Source organism: Varanus komodoensis, unplaced genomic scaffold (genome assembly GCF_004798865.1).
Source record: "Varanus komodoensis strain SLA01 unplaced genomic scaffold, ASM479886v1 scaffold21, whole genome shotgun sequence".
Lineage (NCBI taxonomy): Eukaryota > Metazoa > Chordata > Lepidosauria > Squamata > Varanidae > Varanus > Varanus komodoensis.
Genome location: NW_025335589.1, coordinates 17,300,761 through 17,318,376, shown reverse-complemented (window position 1 = coordinate 17,318,376; position 17,616 = coordinate 17,300,761). Strand labels below are relative to the sequence as shown.

Genomic DNA, 17,616 nt, shown 5'->3' with positions numbered 1-17,616 from the left:
GAGGCTGCAGGCTGTCCCCTTATGCTGCTGCTTGGGCTAGTCAGTCTAGTAGTAAAATAGCAAGTCATAGCATTGAGCCATGAAATACAGTATTCAAATATTAAGTTCCATAATCGTTTTGGTTGGTAAAATATTTCCTTCATCCTTTAAGAAGTTTTAGTTTCAAAATCATGTAGGATGGCAACATTGGTTCTTTGCTCATATGAGAATCTGGATTATTTTAGGGAAGGAATAGCCTAGATCTATTCAGTAAATATTTCTGCAATAAGAAAATGGTTAAAACAGCACAAGTAATATTGTATGATACATCCTGGTCTGTGATTCTTCTAAAACATTAACATTTGCAGTAAGTTTTGTGGTGTCAAGACATACATACTACCTAGGCATACATTTGAACATCTAGTAAGTGCAAAGCCATTCATTTGTTTGAATGTGATCTTGCATGCAGCAGAACACAAAAATTGCTGTTTTAAAGTAAAATGAAGGCTAAATAATTTTGGCTAACATTTCCGCAAGTGACCAAGCTAGGAAATTAAATATGTTCCAAAGCAATCTTAAATCTGAAATATTATGTTGTGGTTAAAAAAAGAGGAGGCAAATTTTTTAAGAAGCATGTTTCCTGCTGCTTTAGTGCATATAAAATCTCAGCCATAACTACGGTAACACATGTTTTATTTGCATATGAATTAGATTGAACATATTGAAATGCAGTTCATAAGATAGAATTTCTACATAATTGTTAGAATTTGTTCCATACAAAATGCTCCAGTTGAGCATTAAAAAAGCTAAGCTTACATATATATATAAATATCTTTGTCCCAGGGAGTCAACTACTTCATGTCGAAGGGAATACTGGATGATTCACCAAAGGAAATAGCTAAGTTTATCTTCTGTACAAGAACACTAAATTGGAAGAAACTGAGAATCTATCTTGATGAAAGGTAATTTGATTATAAAATGGGGAACACTGAGTTCTCTCATATAATAGAGTTGTATTTCTTACTAAAACACTGATATCATGAGGTACGAATAATAAAAAACAGCAGTGCACTGATGGCAGAACTGGGGATATTTATTTCTTTTTCGTTTTTAGAGGTTTACCCATAAAAATTATTGAATATTGCAAAAATGTGTTAATAGCTGTCTTGGAATGACAGATATCTAATACTAACTAGTCAAGATAATTTGGTTATCCTGCCCCTCTGTTCTGCATCAGATACCTCAAATTCTGCTCAAGCAAAGAGAGTCTTCACATAACATTTTATATTAACTGCTTTATTTATGTTAAGTTTGAGATAGTGGCCCCTACTTGATGATTCTTTTTTATGGTGTTTAAGCAAGTTCAAATGTATTTAAATATATTTTATCACTATATGGTAGAAATTCCAAATGCATCATCCACAAGCACCCAATTTTAATTTTTTCCTATTTGAATACATATTTATGAATTGGTATGAAATGCATACATCTTTTTAATTATTAACCATAGGCCTCATCAAAAGAGAACCAGATATCCAAATAAATATCCATTTGAAATTGGTGTCTATATGCCACCTGTTCATATATGGAAAGTATTATCCTCTATTTTATTATAAGGATTGAATGTTTATTATTCCACTTTTGTAATAGCAACCTCTTAGCAGGGAATTTATTTCTCCTTTCCTTTGTTATTTTCCATGAAAAGGGAAATAATTTGAAAGAGTGTGCATATCCAGTTAGAGTACAAAGAGTATGTACAACTGTGCCAGTACAAAGGTTGTCTGTGTAATATCTTCTCCAAAAGAAGTAATTATTGCACATTGCCAGAGCATACATTTAAAAGAAGCAGTAGCTGTGCTGCACTGACAGCAATTAGCTGAATTAGACAATCCCTTATTAAAGAGATTGTGCATTGTCCAATAGATGCAAAACAGAACATTTTACTGAATAAGGCATAGCCTAAGATCCATAGACAGTTAGTCTGTGGACAGTCTGTGCTACTATGCAAATGTAGCAATCACTGATTAGGTATATTGTGGTGGTACCCAAAGCAGTTTCTCAAGTTCCCAAATATGCTCATGGATCCTCAGCGAATCCCGGGTATATAGCATTCAGGATTTCTACTAGACAACATCTAGACTGCCATGTGATTGGCAGCTAACAAGGTTAGCTAACAAGGTTAAGATTTTCATCAAGATTATAAGAACAGCCTTAGGGAAAGGCTTTGGGGGGAGGGGGCATTCTTTGAGTGTAGGGAAGAGTGGTGATTGGTGCCACCAAGATATGATAAATCGTTTTGTGATCATTTCCTTTATTTTGCTTATTTTAGTCCCCAGTCAGCTATGAACACATTGAATAATTTAGCCTGCAGTTTACACTGCAGGCTAAAACATGAGTCAGCGGTGTGATGCGGTGGTCAAGAGGGTGAACACCACCCTTGGTTGCATACCCAGAAGTGTGGCTTCTAGATTGAGAGAGGTATTACTACCACTCTATACGACTCTGGTGCTCCTGCAACTGGAGTATTGTGCTCAGTTTTGGGCCCCTCATTACAGAAAGGATATAGCCAGATTAGAGTCAGTGCAGCGTAGGGCCACAAGGTTGGTCGCCAGTTTGTAGGGGATGCCATATGAGGCGAGACTAAGGGAACTTGGTCTCTTCAGCCTGGAGAAGAGGAGACTCAGAGGGGATCTGTTGGTGACATACAGGTATGTGAGGGGATGTCACACGGAGATGGGTAGAGACCTCCCCTGCAGAGAAAGGCAGGACACGCTCCAATGGAGCAAAGCTCAGGGAACCAAGGTTCCATTTAGATGCCAGGAAGCACTTCCTGACAGTTTAGGACCCCAAGGGTATGAAATGGGCTTCCACGGGAGGTCACTGAGGCCCCATTGGAGAGGGTGTTCAAAGATAGGCTGGACATGCACATGGTGGGCATGTTGTGAGCGGAGCTGGCTGGAGCCGGGGGTCAGACTAGATGGCCCAGGAGGCCCCTTCTGACTCACTGTTTCTATGTTTCTATGAAATTCACTGGGTGGCATTAGCAGAGTTAATTACTCTTAGCCTAACTTTCCTTAAAAGGTTGTTATGAGGATAAAATAGGGAGCAATAGGAAGATCATGTGACAGTATTCGATTTCTTGGAGGAAAAAAGGTGCCTATAAATGTAATAAATAATGTAGTATGCTTTGTTTATTGGCCCACTGCCCTTCAAAATCACCTGGCAAATATTTGTGAGTTTAAGATTTGCAAATCTGCACACACTTAACTTGGAAGTAAACCCTTGGAACTTGGTGGGAGAAATGTGCAGAGAATTAGGCTGTACGTCGTTTTGGTAACATTTTGAAAGAACTAGCGTGCTATACAGTCCATTCTTGAGACCTGTTCTTGGAACCTGCAAAGTTTTGGGAAATCCTCCAAGTGTTTAAGAATTTATATGTTTCCATGGTCACTACTGACCACCTAATTCTTAAGTCCAGGAATACTAACAGTTGAACACATGTTACACACTTTCACAAGACAATATATCTCTTTACACAGTTTGCAAAAATTACTTCATGGTTGGAGTAAGCAATTAAGCAATCTGTCTTATATATCCTTTTTTCACCAACTTTCTAGCCTACGTCCAGAATAGCTTTTCATAGAGGCAGAAATTAATTTGGGCCATTTCTTATGTAAGCAGCTCTTGAAAAAACCTGGAGTGACTCTTGAAACAATCCTTGAATATGGAAATGCATAATCAACATGTATTAGCCAATAAAGAAGCAAATTTGCCTCAGACAAATTTATTTCTCTTACATAAATGAGCCATTGCCAAAGAAACTTGGATGATCCCAAAGCATGAGAAATACACAGACACAGTTACAAATTGATCAATTTTCCTGTATGTAAAAGAAAGCCAGAGGAAACAGGGATTGTGACTCATTTGGTTTTCAGTCAGAAAATGACTTTCCCAAGGCACTGCCACCACACTCCTTTATGTAGGACCTGATCCAATGAACAATGTATCAGAAGTTGTCAGCATTTTTCAGAGTCTGAACAGGGAAAGAAAAGCCTCAAACCATACTTTGTTCAACATAATTTGTTCTGAAATTTTGCAACTGATCTTAAAATATTACCTCTCAAAATGTATTCAAGTTGCTTCCAAAACCAAAAAGGCAATGGGAAGGGAATGACTCCTTTTAACCAGTTGATGCAAGGCAGGGGAATCTCAGGCCTGCAAGCCTGATGTGGTCCACAGAATTTCCCTGCATCACCACGCCTGCTTTCTGACATCCTTGGGTGACCATGAACTGTGTATTGATTGTCTGCCCAGACTGCCAACTAATGATCACTCTTCCCCCGCTTATTTCACTTTTTAGAAAAGCCTGTGTTCCTATGACCCCATTCATACTCAAGCCATTTTCTGTCAATCAGCTCTCTCCTCGTTCTGCTCCCATCCCAGATAAATATCCCTTTTTTTTCCTTCAGCAGTGTTTTTCTTCCAAAAGTGCAAAAGGGGGGTTTCAACTGATTATGGTAACTACGCTGTATTAGTGAAGCCACTTGGTCACAGCTAAAGCACTACATTGTTCCCTGTAATTACTGAAAATTGGGCATCCACAAACTTTCTTTCTAGTTTGTTTTCTAGTAAATGTGTATAAAATCACACTGCTCATTGTCACTCATTGTGACTTACTTCTGAGTATATACCTTGGGAGGGGCCTCCCTTTAACTTTGCAGTTATCTTAAATTTGGCAGGCTTTATCCACTCAAAGGCTATCATACATGAAAATTGTATCTAATACTGTCAAAATGTTTTCAGAGTTTTAGCTGTTTGTTGATATTTTTCCCCATTATAATTAATAGGCACATCAGAAGCTTTGCATTTTCATAACAAGGCTTGGCTTTAGACTAAGGCCAATCTGGACTAAAGTGGATACAAATCAGGCTTCTAATCTAACTTTACCTTCGTGTATTCATTTGCTCAAACACAATAATCTGAGCTGGAGGTTTAAGGAATCTTGTCTTACTTTCAGGTATCTTTTTAGGCATATTATGCAGCTTAGCTATTCCAGCAATAGCAACAAAGAATAAGTGTGTAGTATATAGCCATTGAAAGAGCCTGTGATTTAAGATAGAACATGTGTGTGGGTGTGTTTTGATGCTGTATAAATTGCCTTTCAAAATACAATTTTTTCCAATGTGGCATATACAAAATGGTCAAAACTAGTGTTATCATTATACTAAGGTTTACATGGTCCTTTTCCCATCTCTAGCAGGTATTAATGAACTTATATCAGCCTTAAAGACTACTGCACTATATGCATCTTTAACTAGATACAAAAATTGTTGTATATTACATGTTTAGATGTTACTTTGCACATATCAGGTTGTATTGCAACTCTGTGTTGCTTGAATGCATTATTCTTCTGGCCTTCAAATCTGAAATGTGCCATGGAATAAGATGGCACTATATAAATAAATATATTTTTGCCTAGTATAGAAAGGCTTTGTTTTGCTTCATTTGTATGTCTTGACCAATCAGAAGATTGACTATTTTACGCAGTCTACTTGTGATGCATACAGATTTAGAGTGGACTGTATCCAGATTTAAGCACATGCAATGGGGCTGATGAAAGTAGGCTTGCCTGTCTTCTCTAGCTGGCTGAAAATGCTATGCAGAGTCTGGAACCTTGCTCTATGGAACTATGTCTGGTGCAGGGGGCTGAGCATGAAGGGGGGATTTATGGAAGGAGGTTGGGCAAAGAAGATAGCATCTGCCAGTTCCATTTCACTTCCCTACATCTGGCTCCAGCCTGCATGCATTTTTGCCATTCTGTATACGTAAGAAAATAGTTAAATGTATCAGAGTCTTCCTTAATGATACCTCCTCTCAAATCATTATTTCTGAAATTATTTATTAATTTACAGTATTTGCATGCCTCTCTATATTGAAGCAGGTTCCTGAGAAGTGAACAGTACAGAGTAAAATCAAATAAAATAATAAAAACAATATTTTATTTTGTTTTTATTAGGAGGCTGATGGACGGGGACCATAATATTTCAGTACTGTACCAGTCAGGCCTCTAGTACTTTATATACATTAAGTTGCATGGTGAACTGTGTACTATATCTTGAATGTTCTTACTTCATTACATAATTACAAGTTTTTAAAAAATAAAACTAAATGTTTATGGCTGCAATTCTGTGCATACTTACCTATAAATACATCCCAATGAATTGAATGGTTCTGAGTAGATATGCTTAGGGTTTATATGCTTTCAAAAATGTGTGTGCAGTATCAATGTTTTCTTTTTCTCAAGTCTCAAAAGTCTTTTCTTTTTTTTAAATTTAGGAGGGACGTTCTGGATGACCTTGTGACACTACACAACTTCAGAAATCAGTTCTTGCCAAATGCACTAAGAGAGTTTTTCAAACATATCCATGCCCCAGAGGAGCGTGGTGAATATCTTGAGACTCTTATCACAAAATTCTCACACAGGTTTTGTGCGTGTAATCCTGACTTAATGAGAGAGCTTGGCCTTAGCCCAGGTAAGAAGGAGGGGTATCCATTTGATAGATGGCTTGGAGTGCCATGTTGTATTGTAAATTGAGGCCTAACACGGGTTTTCCAAATATTTAAAGTTTGTTTTTAGATCCATTGTGGTTTTTCACAGAGTCTACATATCATAAATATATTCCACTTAGTAATAAAGTTAATGGAGCTTACATCCCAGAGAATGGCTTTAGGATTGATGTGTAAGGCTGCTGCCCAGGATTGGCCTATCATGTGCACAAGTAATTATACAGCAGATAGTAGCAAGAACAAGGCTGTAATTTCTTTTAGATACTTTTGATGTGTATAGGGATTCCAATGAAGATTGATATGTTATGCCTCTTTTTGTCTGCTGTAGTTGTTCCTTCTTTGACTCTAAAGCAATGATCCAGATATCACCATACTACCTCTTTCAGAGGTGAGATTGGCTATTACACGGAAGAGAGGGGTTCTTTGTAATGATGCTCCAGCTGGGGAAAGTCCTACACAGTTGCTTGGAGCCAAGTACCGGGCAAAAATGTTTTTATTCATGCAGGCATCTTAAATCTTCTTTGCTATCTCCAGTTATTTACACTCTCTGACTTTTCATTGCACTTTGCTGCAATTGCCGTCTGTTTCTTATGGATTGTTGTTTTACTACTTGTTTCTGATTTTTGTGAACTACCTTGAAATCACTGATGAATAGTGGTGGGTAAATATATTAAGTACATAAATGTAAGCCTCAAGACCATTCCCTTTAAACTGGGCTAGGAAATCTCAGATCTATTCCTTCTGGGGGCCCTATCTGACTCTCCTAGATTTTCCAAATGGCCCTACTCCATTTCTCTGGCCCCTCTCCTTTTTCTCCAGTCATTAATTGTCCTCAGATTTTTGGTGATTTCCCCATTCTGCACATTTTTTCCAATTCTAAAAGGAAGAAATGCATCTCCTGATAGCAGTAAGAGCTGCAAGCTATAATATTCCAGGTGTGTGTGCAATTTTGTCCACACCTCCTTTTGATCCCCCCACCCAGCATTGGAATGTGTCCTCTGAAACTGAAAGTTGCTTCAAAGCTGACTTCAGCCCTTGGGTCTCAGAGGTTTGCCATCCCTGCCGTCAGCACTCTTAAACAGTGTAGAGAGTATTTATGGTACAGAGTGACCAGCAGTATTTTATGAATTTGTTTTTTTGCATTTATATCTTGACTTAAAGCAGCTCATATGATACTCCCTCTTCTCCATTTTATCTTCACAACATTATTGTGAGGCAGGTAAAAGCTAGAGCTCATGCCTGGCCAAATGCCACCCAGTGTGCCTTATGGTTGAGTAGGGATCTGAAGATGGTTCCCTGCAGCTCTACTCCAACACTGATCACTACCCCACACTGATGGTCTGAGGTGCTGTTAAGACAAATGAAGGTTATCTGTTTAAAGCAGATGCTGTCTTGTAGTTCCAAGTCACCTCAGAGATACAGATTGATCAGTGTCTCTTCTAGTACTTTGCCTTTTGCAGGCAGGAGAAGCTAGATCTCTCAGCATCCATTGGCTAAAAACAGAATGTCGATGTACAGAAACAGTATACTTTTTTGATAACCAGGTACGGGGGTAAAGAAAGGATGGCTGTCTCCATCACATCTGCTTCTTTAATTCCCAAAGATCTCTCACGGTGCTTGGATGGATTTCCAGCCTGTTCCAACAGAACAGTTCTTGGGTTCTATGTTTTCTGTCTTTGTGTAAGTCAATTGATATGTAGAGCCATGCCCTAAAGAATCAAAAATCTTTTTGTTTAAAAAGTTGCCTAACTTTCTTAAATTGTAGTCTGTTTTATTGAAGCCTCTCTCTTTTTCTTTTTCTTAGATGCTGTCTATGTACTATGCTACTCTTTGATCCTGCTTTCCATTGATCTTACTAGCCCTCATGTGAAGAATAAAATGTCAAAGAGAGAGTTTATCAGAAATACACGTCGTGCTGCGCAGAACATTAGTGAAGATTTTGTTGGTCACCTTTATGACAATATCTACCTTATAGGCCATGTGGCTGCCTAAAAGCACAATTTGTTAGGGCTTAGAATTTATTGTTTGAAAAGAAATTAGTTACCCAAGGAGGTGTCTTCATTTGTAGATATGGGGGTTATATTAGTGCTGGTCATTCTAACCTCTTTCTGCAATCAAAACACATGCAAATGCAATTTACCATGGAACTGAATTTTTTTTCCAGATTTTTTTAAAAATTTGCTTACAGTTTGCACAAAACTTTGCCATTAGTCTGACACATTATCATTTATGAATGTTACATGGACATTATGATTTTAAACTGACAAGATGGTGGACTTGTGCAGTAGATTTGCTTGAAAACTTTAACCAGTTCATTTTTTAAAAATGCCAAGTAATGTGTACATATTTAACAAAAGAGATTTATAACCATAATTATTTTATTGTAAAATATTTTAACTAAAGTTTTTTCCTGTTTCTCTCTACTAGGCGATATCTCTTGTATTTTTTTTCTTTACATTGTGAGGGTGCTTCTTCCTGTCCATGTTGCTGTTTTGATAAGAGAATCTGGTGGGTACACTCTATAAAAGTATTATTCCAAGAGAAAATAATTCTAAGCTACCATGTACAAACAGTAGCTTGGAAGAGAAGGAGTCTGGTGGTCTTTGTTCCTCAGTGTTTAGTGCCTAGAGCAAATTTCTCCAACTGGGACTCAACAGGGGTGAGTAACTGTTGACTAAATTGCTGCTGCTGACTAAAAATAAAAATACTTTCCATGGCTGGCTGGGGGACTGCTTGGACTTGTAAGACTTTCTTCTGTCTAAATAGGATTGTGTCTCAAGTCTGTCTCCTCCTTGGGATCTTCCAGGAGTGTATAAGAGATGCAGATCATTCTTCCTTTCTCAGTATTACATATCTCAGACATTTCTATAATTTGTGTCACATCAGCAATGAGAACTGCCTCAGCTGTAGTTCAGCAGTAGCAATGCCAGCAGTGATTTGAATGAGTACAGCTGAACCACAGTCCTTAACAAGAGAAAATACCTTGCTTATCATCAGTTATAGCTGCTGTGTCCATTTATCCACAGAATTTTACACACTAGAGAGGGGAGGGCTATATATGTCTACAGAATTTCAAGAATGGAGGCCGGGGGTCCCAACTAACATAATGAAATGCCAAGGAGGATGGCATTCTTCTACTGCTAGTGGTAATAACAGATGGAATTTTAGCGATCTTGCTTGCCTAACATGAACCAGCTGGTATCTTCTACATAAGTATGGGGTATCTTCTACATAAGTATGGAAGATAGATCTGTCCTCCTCTGTATTTGGTCGGTCTGTGCCAGGGACTACTTTGATTTTGGGAAAGAATATACTTTCTCATACAAAGTTTGCAGAAATACACAAAATATTTGTGTACCAGAGGGTGCCCTCTTGCCATACTGAAAACAAACATAACTAAAACTAACTAGTTTGCATATAGCACATGCTGTATTGTAGTTGGATCACAATGATGGAAGAACTTGAAGCCTTATCCAAGGCCTTAAAGTATCTGTCTACAGAAAATCCTTGCAACTAGAAGCAAGCAAGACGGACAGGCAGACAAGGCAGGCAGGCGGACACAGAATTTGAAGTTCAATTCCATCTGTTCAATCTAGTGTATGTATGGATATGGGGGGGGGGAGAGTAACAGTTGGGTAAAACTACTACTCCTGATTCCATGCATCATTTGCAAAACAGATTGACCCCATCTTGTATTTTAGTAAAAATAGAGACATGACTTGAAGTGGATGGGGCTAGGAAATTTCTTACAGCTTCAAATAATGAATTTATAGAAAACATACTGACTGGGTTCACACATCACAACAAGTAACCCTGAATGGTTACCGTGGTTAATCTCGATAAGCTTGACAGACAATCAAGCTCTTCCCTTTCACCATTTCCTTTCTTCTCTGTCCTCCAGGCAGTATCCCAGGAGGCACTCCTGGAAGGAATGAGTGTCCTCTCTCTGACAGCATTGCTCATGAGCCCAAGCATTCACATGGCTGTCAGGCAATCTCTTGCACAACCAGGGCTCATGATCTGAAGCACAATAGAGAGACAAGGGAGCTGATCAGGGACCTTTACCTGCAACTCCAGAGGAGACTGCTAGATGCCTGGGATGCCTGATCAACATTCAGGCAAAAGGGATGGGGGGAAAATCTGCCAGTTCTTCCGTTGGAACCAGTTGTGTTTTCTGGGTTCAGATGGCATAATAAGGCAGAATGATACCGAGAAACCGTATTTCTGTTCATGGTTTATGAAAACTAAATGCACCACGGCTGAAAGTTCTTCATTAAAAATTGGGAATAATGTTTGAAAGATAAATTTAGAATGCCATTTGAAGTAATGGAGTACTGGCAGTGCTTGATAATGCTATTTAATTAATGCATCATTGATTTTTCCCAGTTAGTAATTATGCTTCATGCTTCTTTTAAAACCTAATCCTTTTGGGCAAAAAGTTTAAAACTGGTATTACTTATTAGCCAATATAATTGCACTGCCAAACCATATGGAAGAAGCTGAAATTATGTTGTGATTTTTGACTGGTTTGTTTGTTTTTTCAGTACAGATTTGCTTCCTAATGAAGATTTAGCATACAGATTGGAGAATATGCATGTTGTCCCCCCCGCTTGCCTTTCTTTTTTGATCATGGTTATTTAAAAAAATATCTTACCCAAAAAGCTTTAGTCAGTTATCAGCTTTTCTATTTTTAATTGGTTGTGGAAACTCATGTTCCCTGATCTCCAAAGCTTTATTAAGAATGACCAAAGAAAATACTTGAAAGATTTCCTGCTACACCCACATGCATGTTTTAGTGTCCTTTTCATTTCGAGTAATAAGACATGCAAATTTGTTCTATTATGTTTTGATATGGGTAAAACTCACCATCACTTGAACAGACTTCTACTCACATGGAAGGAACTTTTCCATCTTCTCCTCTCCACTGCCTTCACCCCCAAAATCTATCTGCCAGACTTTTGGAAGAAATGTAGAGGGTGCATGGTGGGTTGGAGGGAAGGGGAAATCACTTTCATTTTCCACTGCTGTAAGCCAGTCCAGTGGCAGCAAAGTTAATTGATTACACAGGCCTATGTTGATGCAGAAGTTTATCTGTTCAGTTGAATGGGACTTTTCAATAATTGCGTTTAGGATTATGGCCCTATTATTAGGTTATTATCAAGATGTTGAAAATAGGTTAGTAATAGTACAGGGATGTGTTTTAACTACTTGAGAAGTTTTGAATATGTCATTTGTCAAAAGTTCATCTGCAAAGCACTCCTGGAATAAAGCAAAGATGCAAAATCAAGTTTAAGGAAATCCTCTAATGCACTCAATCCTTAAATCATCTATTCTTAAAAAAGAGTTGTACCAAGGAGAAATGTACCATCCGTTGATTGTGCAACTATGAGCTATCAGGCATCTCTGGTCATAAAAATAGTAAAGAAAGCAAAAGTAGGCATATTGCCTATAGGAACAGTTCTAAAATCCATGTCAATGCAATAGCTTTTCTAAATTAACCAAAAACTCACAAATATTGTGCAAGTAAATATGTTACAGTAATGCACTAGGATTTATACCAGTTCTCCTGGAGGAGCATGCTGGATGAGGATGATGGGAATTATATTCCAACACACCCAGAAGGCACCAGAGTAGACACAGCTGCATGGGGGATTAGACCTGGGCAGGCTTTGAGGTGCCAATTTTAAATATGTAAAGCCCTTGGAAATCCACAAAAGTTTTATCTAAAAATAAACAACTGTCCTCTCTATGCATATCTATCTAACCATTGTGACCTAAAAGAAAAAATGAACCCGTTCTCACATTTTCCTAAAGCTTCCATTCTTACCAAAAGGCTCTCTGTAAATCTTCCCTAAAAACTTTGGATTCTTCATGCTTCCTTTAACATCATTTCCACTCATATATTCCTTCACAGTATTTAACAGAAACCTATTTAAATGAATTCAAGGTTTCCCATTAACCATATATATTGGAAGTGCAAATGGTAAAGCACATACAGTATGTGCATGCAACTGTGATGCCCCTTCATGCTAGAATTTCAGCAAAGTTTGAATCGGGGCGTTTTCTGAAAAATGGAGCCTCTGCCTGAAGGCTGACAGCAGACTTCCCCAACCTGGCAGCCTCAGATGTGTTAGAATACTATCCCCACCATCCACTGGCAGCATTTGGAGGCTGCCAGGTTGGAGAGGTCTGGTTTACAGCTTGGATTAAGCAAGCATGAGAACCTTTTGGAAACAAGAGTATAGTGTTTTCAAATCATGCACTTTTGTAAACCATCCAGAGAGCTTTGGTTATAGGAGGTGCAGAAATGCAACAAAATTGTTGTTTTAAAAATCACTGTTGATTTTATTTTGTCAGTCTTATTTTACTTATTCAAAACCCCTTTCTATCTAAATGTGCATAGAATTGCACCCTAAATGAATAAAAATCTGCAGAAATGGAGGAAAGTTCCTGCTGTGCCTGAAAATCAGACCCATCATCAGCTAAGGTTAGAAATAACATTTCTTTCCTCTGCATGTCCATCTCAAATACGTTAGTTTGGAAAGCTACAAGGCTAGGATATCAGATCTTTTTTTCTTTTCCAAAGGCATTTTCATTTGTAAAACTTTGCCTTCTCCTTGGCAGCATTGGAGAGGAATGTTGGATTTAATTTAAAATGATTAATGAGATTTTGTCAGACTCCTGCCCTCTACCGCCACTGCAGTATGTCAGCACAACAACCTGGGAAACTCGGACGCCACTCTGTCGCCCCAAACAGCTTTCCAGGAAAAAATAAAGCCGAATAGCCAGCACCAGGTACTTGTCAATGGTATTGTCTTTTGCCTGCTGACAGTTAAATGCTAGGTTAAGATATTTGCATGTTCAGAACAGGGAAACCTACATTAGTTACTTAAGCAGATCTTTATTTAACTCTGGAGATCAATATGCAATAACAGTCTATATGATGGTAGAATTAAATTACATCTAATTCACTTTCCCTCCCTCAAGCAAACTTATGAAAGCTTATGTTGTATGTTGGAATAAATACGACTCTGCTCACAGAAGTTGATAAATTAAAAGACAGAGGCATAGAACCTCTTGTTGGGGCACATTTCATACAGATTTTCTGCAAGTGAACTGTGAATGTGTGATTTTTACCTTAGGAATATGTGATTTTTATCTGCAGTATGAATCTGAGTCTTAGACCTTGCAGATGGTCTCTTATACAGCATCATACTGAGTGTGATGCCCTGATCAACAGGACTGTGGAAGCAGTGGAAAATACTACAGACAAAAGCCTTAGGCTTTCTCAGATTAAGCCCCACTGAACTCAACTGGACTTTTGAGTAGAAATACATAGGATGTCATCAACAAAGTGGCTGTCTACATACATATTATTTAACAATGTGTTTAAAATAGTTGCAGGAGGACATTTAGAATTTTCAGTTTTCAGTTCAAAAAGAGTTGTATCTTTAAGAGCTTTTATTTGCTGATAAATAAGCAGCTACATTTGTGTCCAATTATTCAGTAAGAATTCACCCTGCACCTGGCTTACACAACCCACTCATTCAGTCCAAGTGAGGGAGGATCTAAAATACAAAGGAAAGGATTTTATTGCAACATTCAGTTGCATTTCAGTTAAAATATGTGTAAGCATTAAATAATGTAAACCATATTTCCCTACTTGTATTTATGATGCTGGTACTTTTTGATGAGGATAGGTTTTAACCATTACTTATACAATCTACTGTCTGTGTTACTGTGCAAACTCAGTTCTCTAGTTAGCAACTTCAGTGTTTGCAGTTGGAATCCAAGCACATACACAGCAAAGTCCATTGGATTTTTCATTTTTGAAATTGTGTGTGGCTACAGCAATGCTGTTATCTATAGAAAATCCACTTCCTCTGCATAATACACCCTAGATAATTTTTGAGCTTTCACCACCACAGTAAGGTCATTGTGATGATGCTTACATGCAATATTTCACCTATAGCCTATAGGTGCTTCTAGATCAGAATCTAAAGCTTCTTGATCAGAATCCTGCCCCGAGTAAAGAATATATAATAAAGGTCCCCATTTGATTATTTCATCCTGACACTCACAAGAGCCTGGTGTTGCAGGACCTCCTGGGTTACATTAAATTACCCTCATCCAATTTGAAACAGCCTTCTTCTATAATGGTAACTAGAGCTGCACAAATGCCACTGGAACAAAAAAATACTGTGTGTTCCTTTTTTCAACAGTAATATTGATGAATATATGTGCAAATTACTCTGAGCTGAAAAGAGACATAACTATAGAAACAGCAAATTTGATGCCTAAGCTAAATCCATGTTCAAACACAAATGCAATCACTGGCCTCAGGCAACACTCTCTGGATGCATTTTTGTTGCCTTTCATCTGCAGTTTGTTCCCACTGTTCAAGGACTAATCTTCATGTCCTTTTTGTTTGCTTGTTTCTGTGTTCGGTAATATAAATACATTAAAGCACCAGTTCTTGCTCTCCCCACAACACACATGCCTGTCGATATAGCTTGAATTTGTGCTAGGGTGGCCATTTACACAGGACACCCCTCTGCATGAAGGAATCCTCTGTCTGAAGGGCTATTCTAATCTTCCAATTTAAAGGTTGCTACCCTTTGTCAGCACCTGAACAGCAGAGTGAACAGGCAGGCACGCATGTCACCTGGTCTCAGGTTTCCACACTATTATGAGGTGTACTCTAAATTATAATAGCTCTTTCTAAATTACTCCAACCTTTAACATGTGCAGTTTTATGCAAATGATCCCCTTTTAATGATGCATTTGCTCTTTTTTGGTTATTCAGAATTTCCCCACCTGTGCAATCAAATTGTCATACACATACCATCACATTTTTATGTAATGAAAAATGAAGAGAAAGACCTAGGAAATAATGGAGGGACAGTGATGAATGAAATCCTTCTAAATTTAACCAAGTATGGTAGAGTGAGGAATTATTTTTTTCTTCTTCTGCTGTGTTGACAATCCTGAACATGCTGCAACTTGCATTAGGAATAAAACTTGCATTCAGGCTATAGAAAGGTGTGTTGTTCCCTGCCCCCAACATGCAATCTATGGGTTTGGTACCATGAGGGGGGTGAATAAGCTGCCCTCGTGTTGTAAGTCGTGTTGTAAGCCGCCCCGAGGTTTCAGCAAGGGGCGGCATAGAAATGTTATAATAATAATAATAATAATAATAATAATAATAATAATAATAATAATAATAGTAGTGGAACTCCAACCTGTTGTCCCTCTCCTGCTTTAGTCCCAGTCAGGCCAACACTAACAATTTGCTGGAGTTCCATGTTGACTGGGAGGAAGAGAAGCCCGACCTTCTGTTTAAGGGGGCAAGGTGAGGAGAAGAGGCCCTGGGTCCCAGATGGAATCCTTTGAGGGTCACACACAGCCTGCAGCCTAGAGGTTCCCCCATACCTGTGATAAGATAAATCAATGGGTGCAACACGTTTGGCAACAGCAAATGGATGTGAGAGCATGCATTCCTAGGGAAGAAAATTCAAGCCAGGCAGATTGCAAGTGTGCCCATCTGTCATTATGTTTGGAGCTTTTTCCTTCCACCTTTCATTTTTCACCTCTACTGTCCTTATGAAAATAAACTATTTTCATGACTACCAAGTTGCTGTGTTCCTTCCAACTTCCTCCCTGAAGCTGTACTAACCTCCAGCTGGCTGTGTTTCAGGCTTTGAAGGTACTGGATCTTAAAAGCAAATATATACATTTTTAATATGAGCAAGCACTATATTTGGTTTGACTTGTGAAACAATGCTTTCTTTAGAGCAGCATTAAATGTGTATTTCTGATGCTCTCTGTTTAAGTTGTATAAATGTCTGTGTGTGGTAGAGGTGGAGGGGATTGTCAATCCAATCTCACAGAATTTGATCTCATTGAGAAGTTTAAATTTAGAGGCCCAAATTCTGTGAAAGTCATGCCAAAGACCCATTGAATTAAACTAATTCTGACTACCAATTTCAAAGGGATTTTAGCATTTGGGTCAGAATCAAATATAGGCTTGATTCTTCTCTTGATTCCAGCACCTTGATATTAAATAGGGAGTGATCCCATGGCCCCTAGATAGTGTTTGAGAGGCCATAAGATACTGGGGATTCTCCTCTCTGAGGCTGGAGGCCACACTCCAACACTGGAAGGAGGAGTTGGAGATTTAACCTCCCCTCCCCATGTCTATAGAAACCAAGGTGCAAATGACCACTTTGACTGCCCTTTGAGATTGGAAAGAAACCATGGAGGGAGGAAACCAGTGCAAAGGAAGGAGATTGGACAGCCCTAGTTAATCAGCTATCATGAGCCTCTTTTAGCACCCTGACTCCTTTTCCAAAACTACTGTCAGTAGTACGACAAAAAGGCCTGTCTAGAGGAGAATGCAGGGCAGGAGGACAGGGAAGAAAAGTTTGCTTCTGCTGCTCCTCCTGCACTGGATGACCACAAGTCTCCAAGTCTCAGGATCTTCCAATCAAGGGCACAATCAATAGGAATGCACCCTAAATTTTGAGATCTTTGTAGCAACTGGTTGTGTTCACAGTGCTGTATGTAAAGATCTGTCTCACTGAACAAATAGTTGGCTGAGTTTGGGATCACGAGGCTTGAATCAGTTCCCTCTCCATATCAGAAGCTCCCCGCCTATGGAAAACTGACATTGGGGGTGGGGGGATCATGTGTGCATGACTTTGGACACCGCTCCAGGAAAAATATATGCTTTGGCAGTTAAGAAATCAGAATCCCACTATATGGCAGGATTATTTCTATGCATAGCCTACTGTCCACCAGGGACCCTCTGACAAAAGTCCCCTGGAGTTGCCCTTCCTCTGCCTTATAGCAGCCTGCTTGCTCACCTGCTTCCCACTCTGTCCCAGACTGCAGTGGTGGGAAGGAATCATAGCGGACTCCCCTGCCTGCATGTTTATTGGTTTTCCATCAAGCAGGCAAGTGGTAGCAAAGGTGAAAAAGAAGATGAGCAATAGCTGGTGCCCATGGTGGTAAGAAGGCAGATTCATTGAAAATGTCATGCTCAAAGGCACTAACAACCTGAGCTGGTTC

The 17,616-nt window shown here is 38.8% G+C and overlaps 1 protein-coding gene across 3 annotated transcripts in view; it reads left to right on the top strand.

Moving 5' to 3' along the window:
* FBXO8 (F-box protein 8) overlaps positions 1–16,365 on the top strand; it is a 33,232-nt gene extending 16,867 nt beyond the window's left edge. For all 3 annotated transcript variants that reach the window (XM_044430822.1, XM_044430820.1, XM_044430821.1), the window contains exons 4-6: positions 823–941; positions 6,316–6,512; positions 8,351–16,365. In XM_044430822.1, the coding sequence (XP_044286757.1) occupies positions 823–941; positions 6,316–6,512; positions 8,351–8,538 (504 nt within the window). In that variant the 3' untranslated portion in view covers positions 8,539–16,365. The remainder of the gene's footprint in view (positions 1–822; positions 942–6,315; positions 6,513–8,350) is intronic.
* Positions 16,366–17,616: the final 1,251 nt, after the last annotated feature.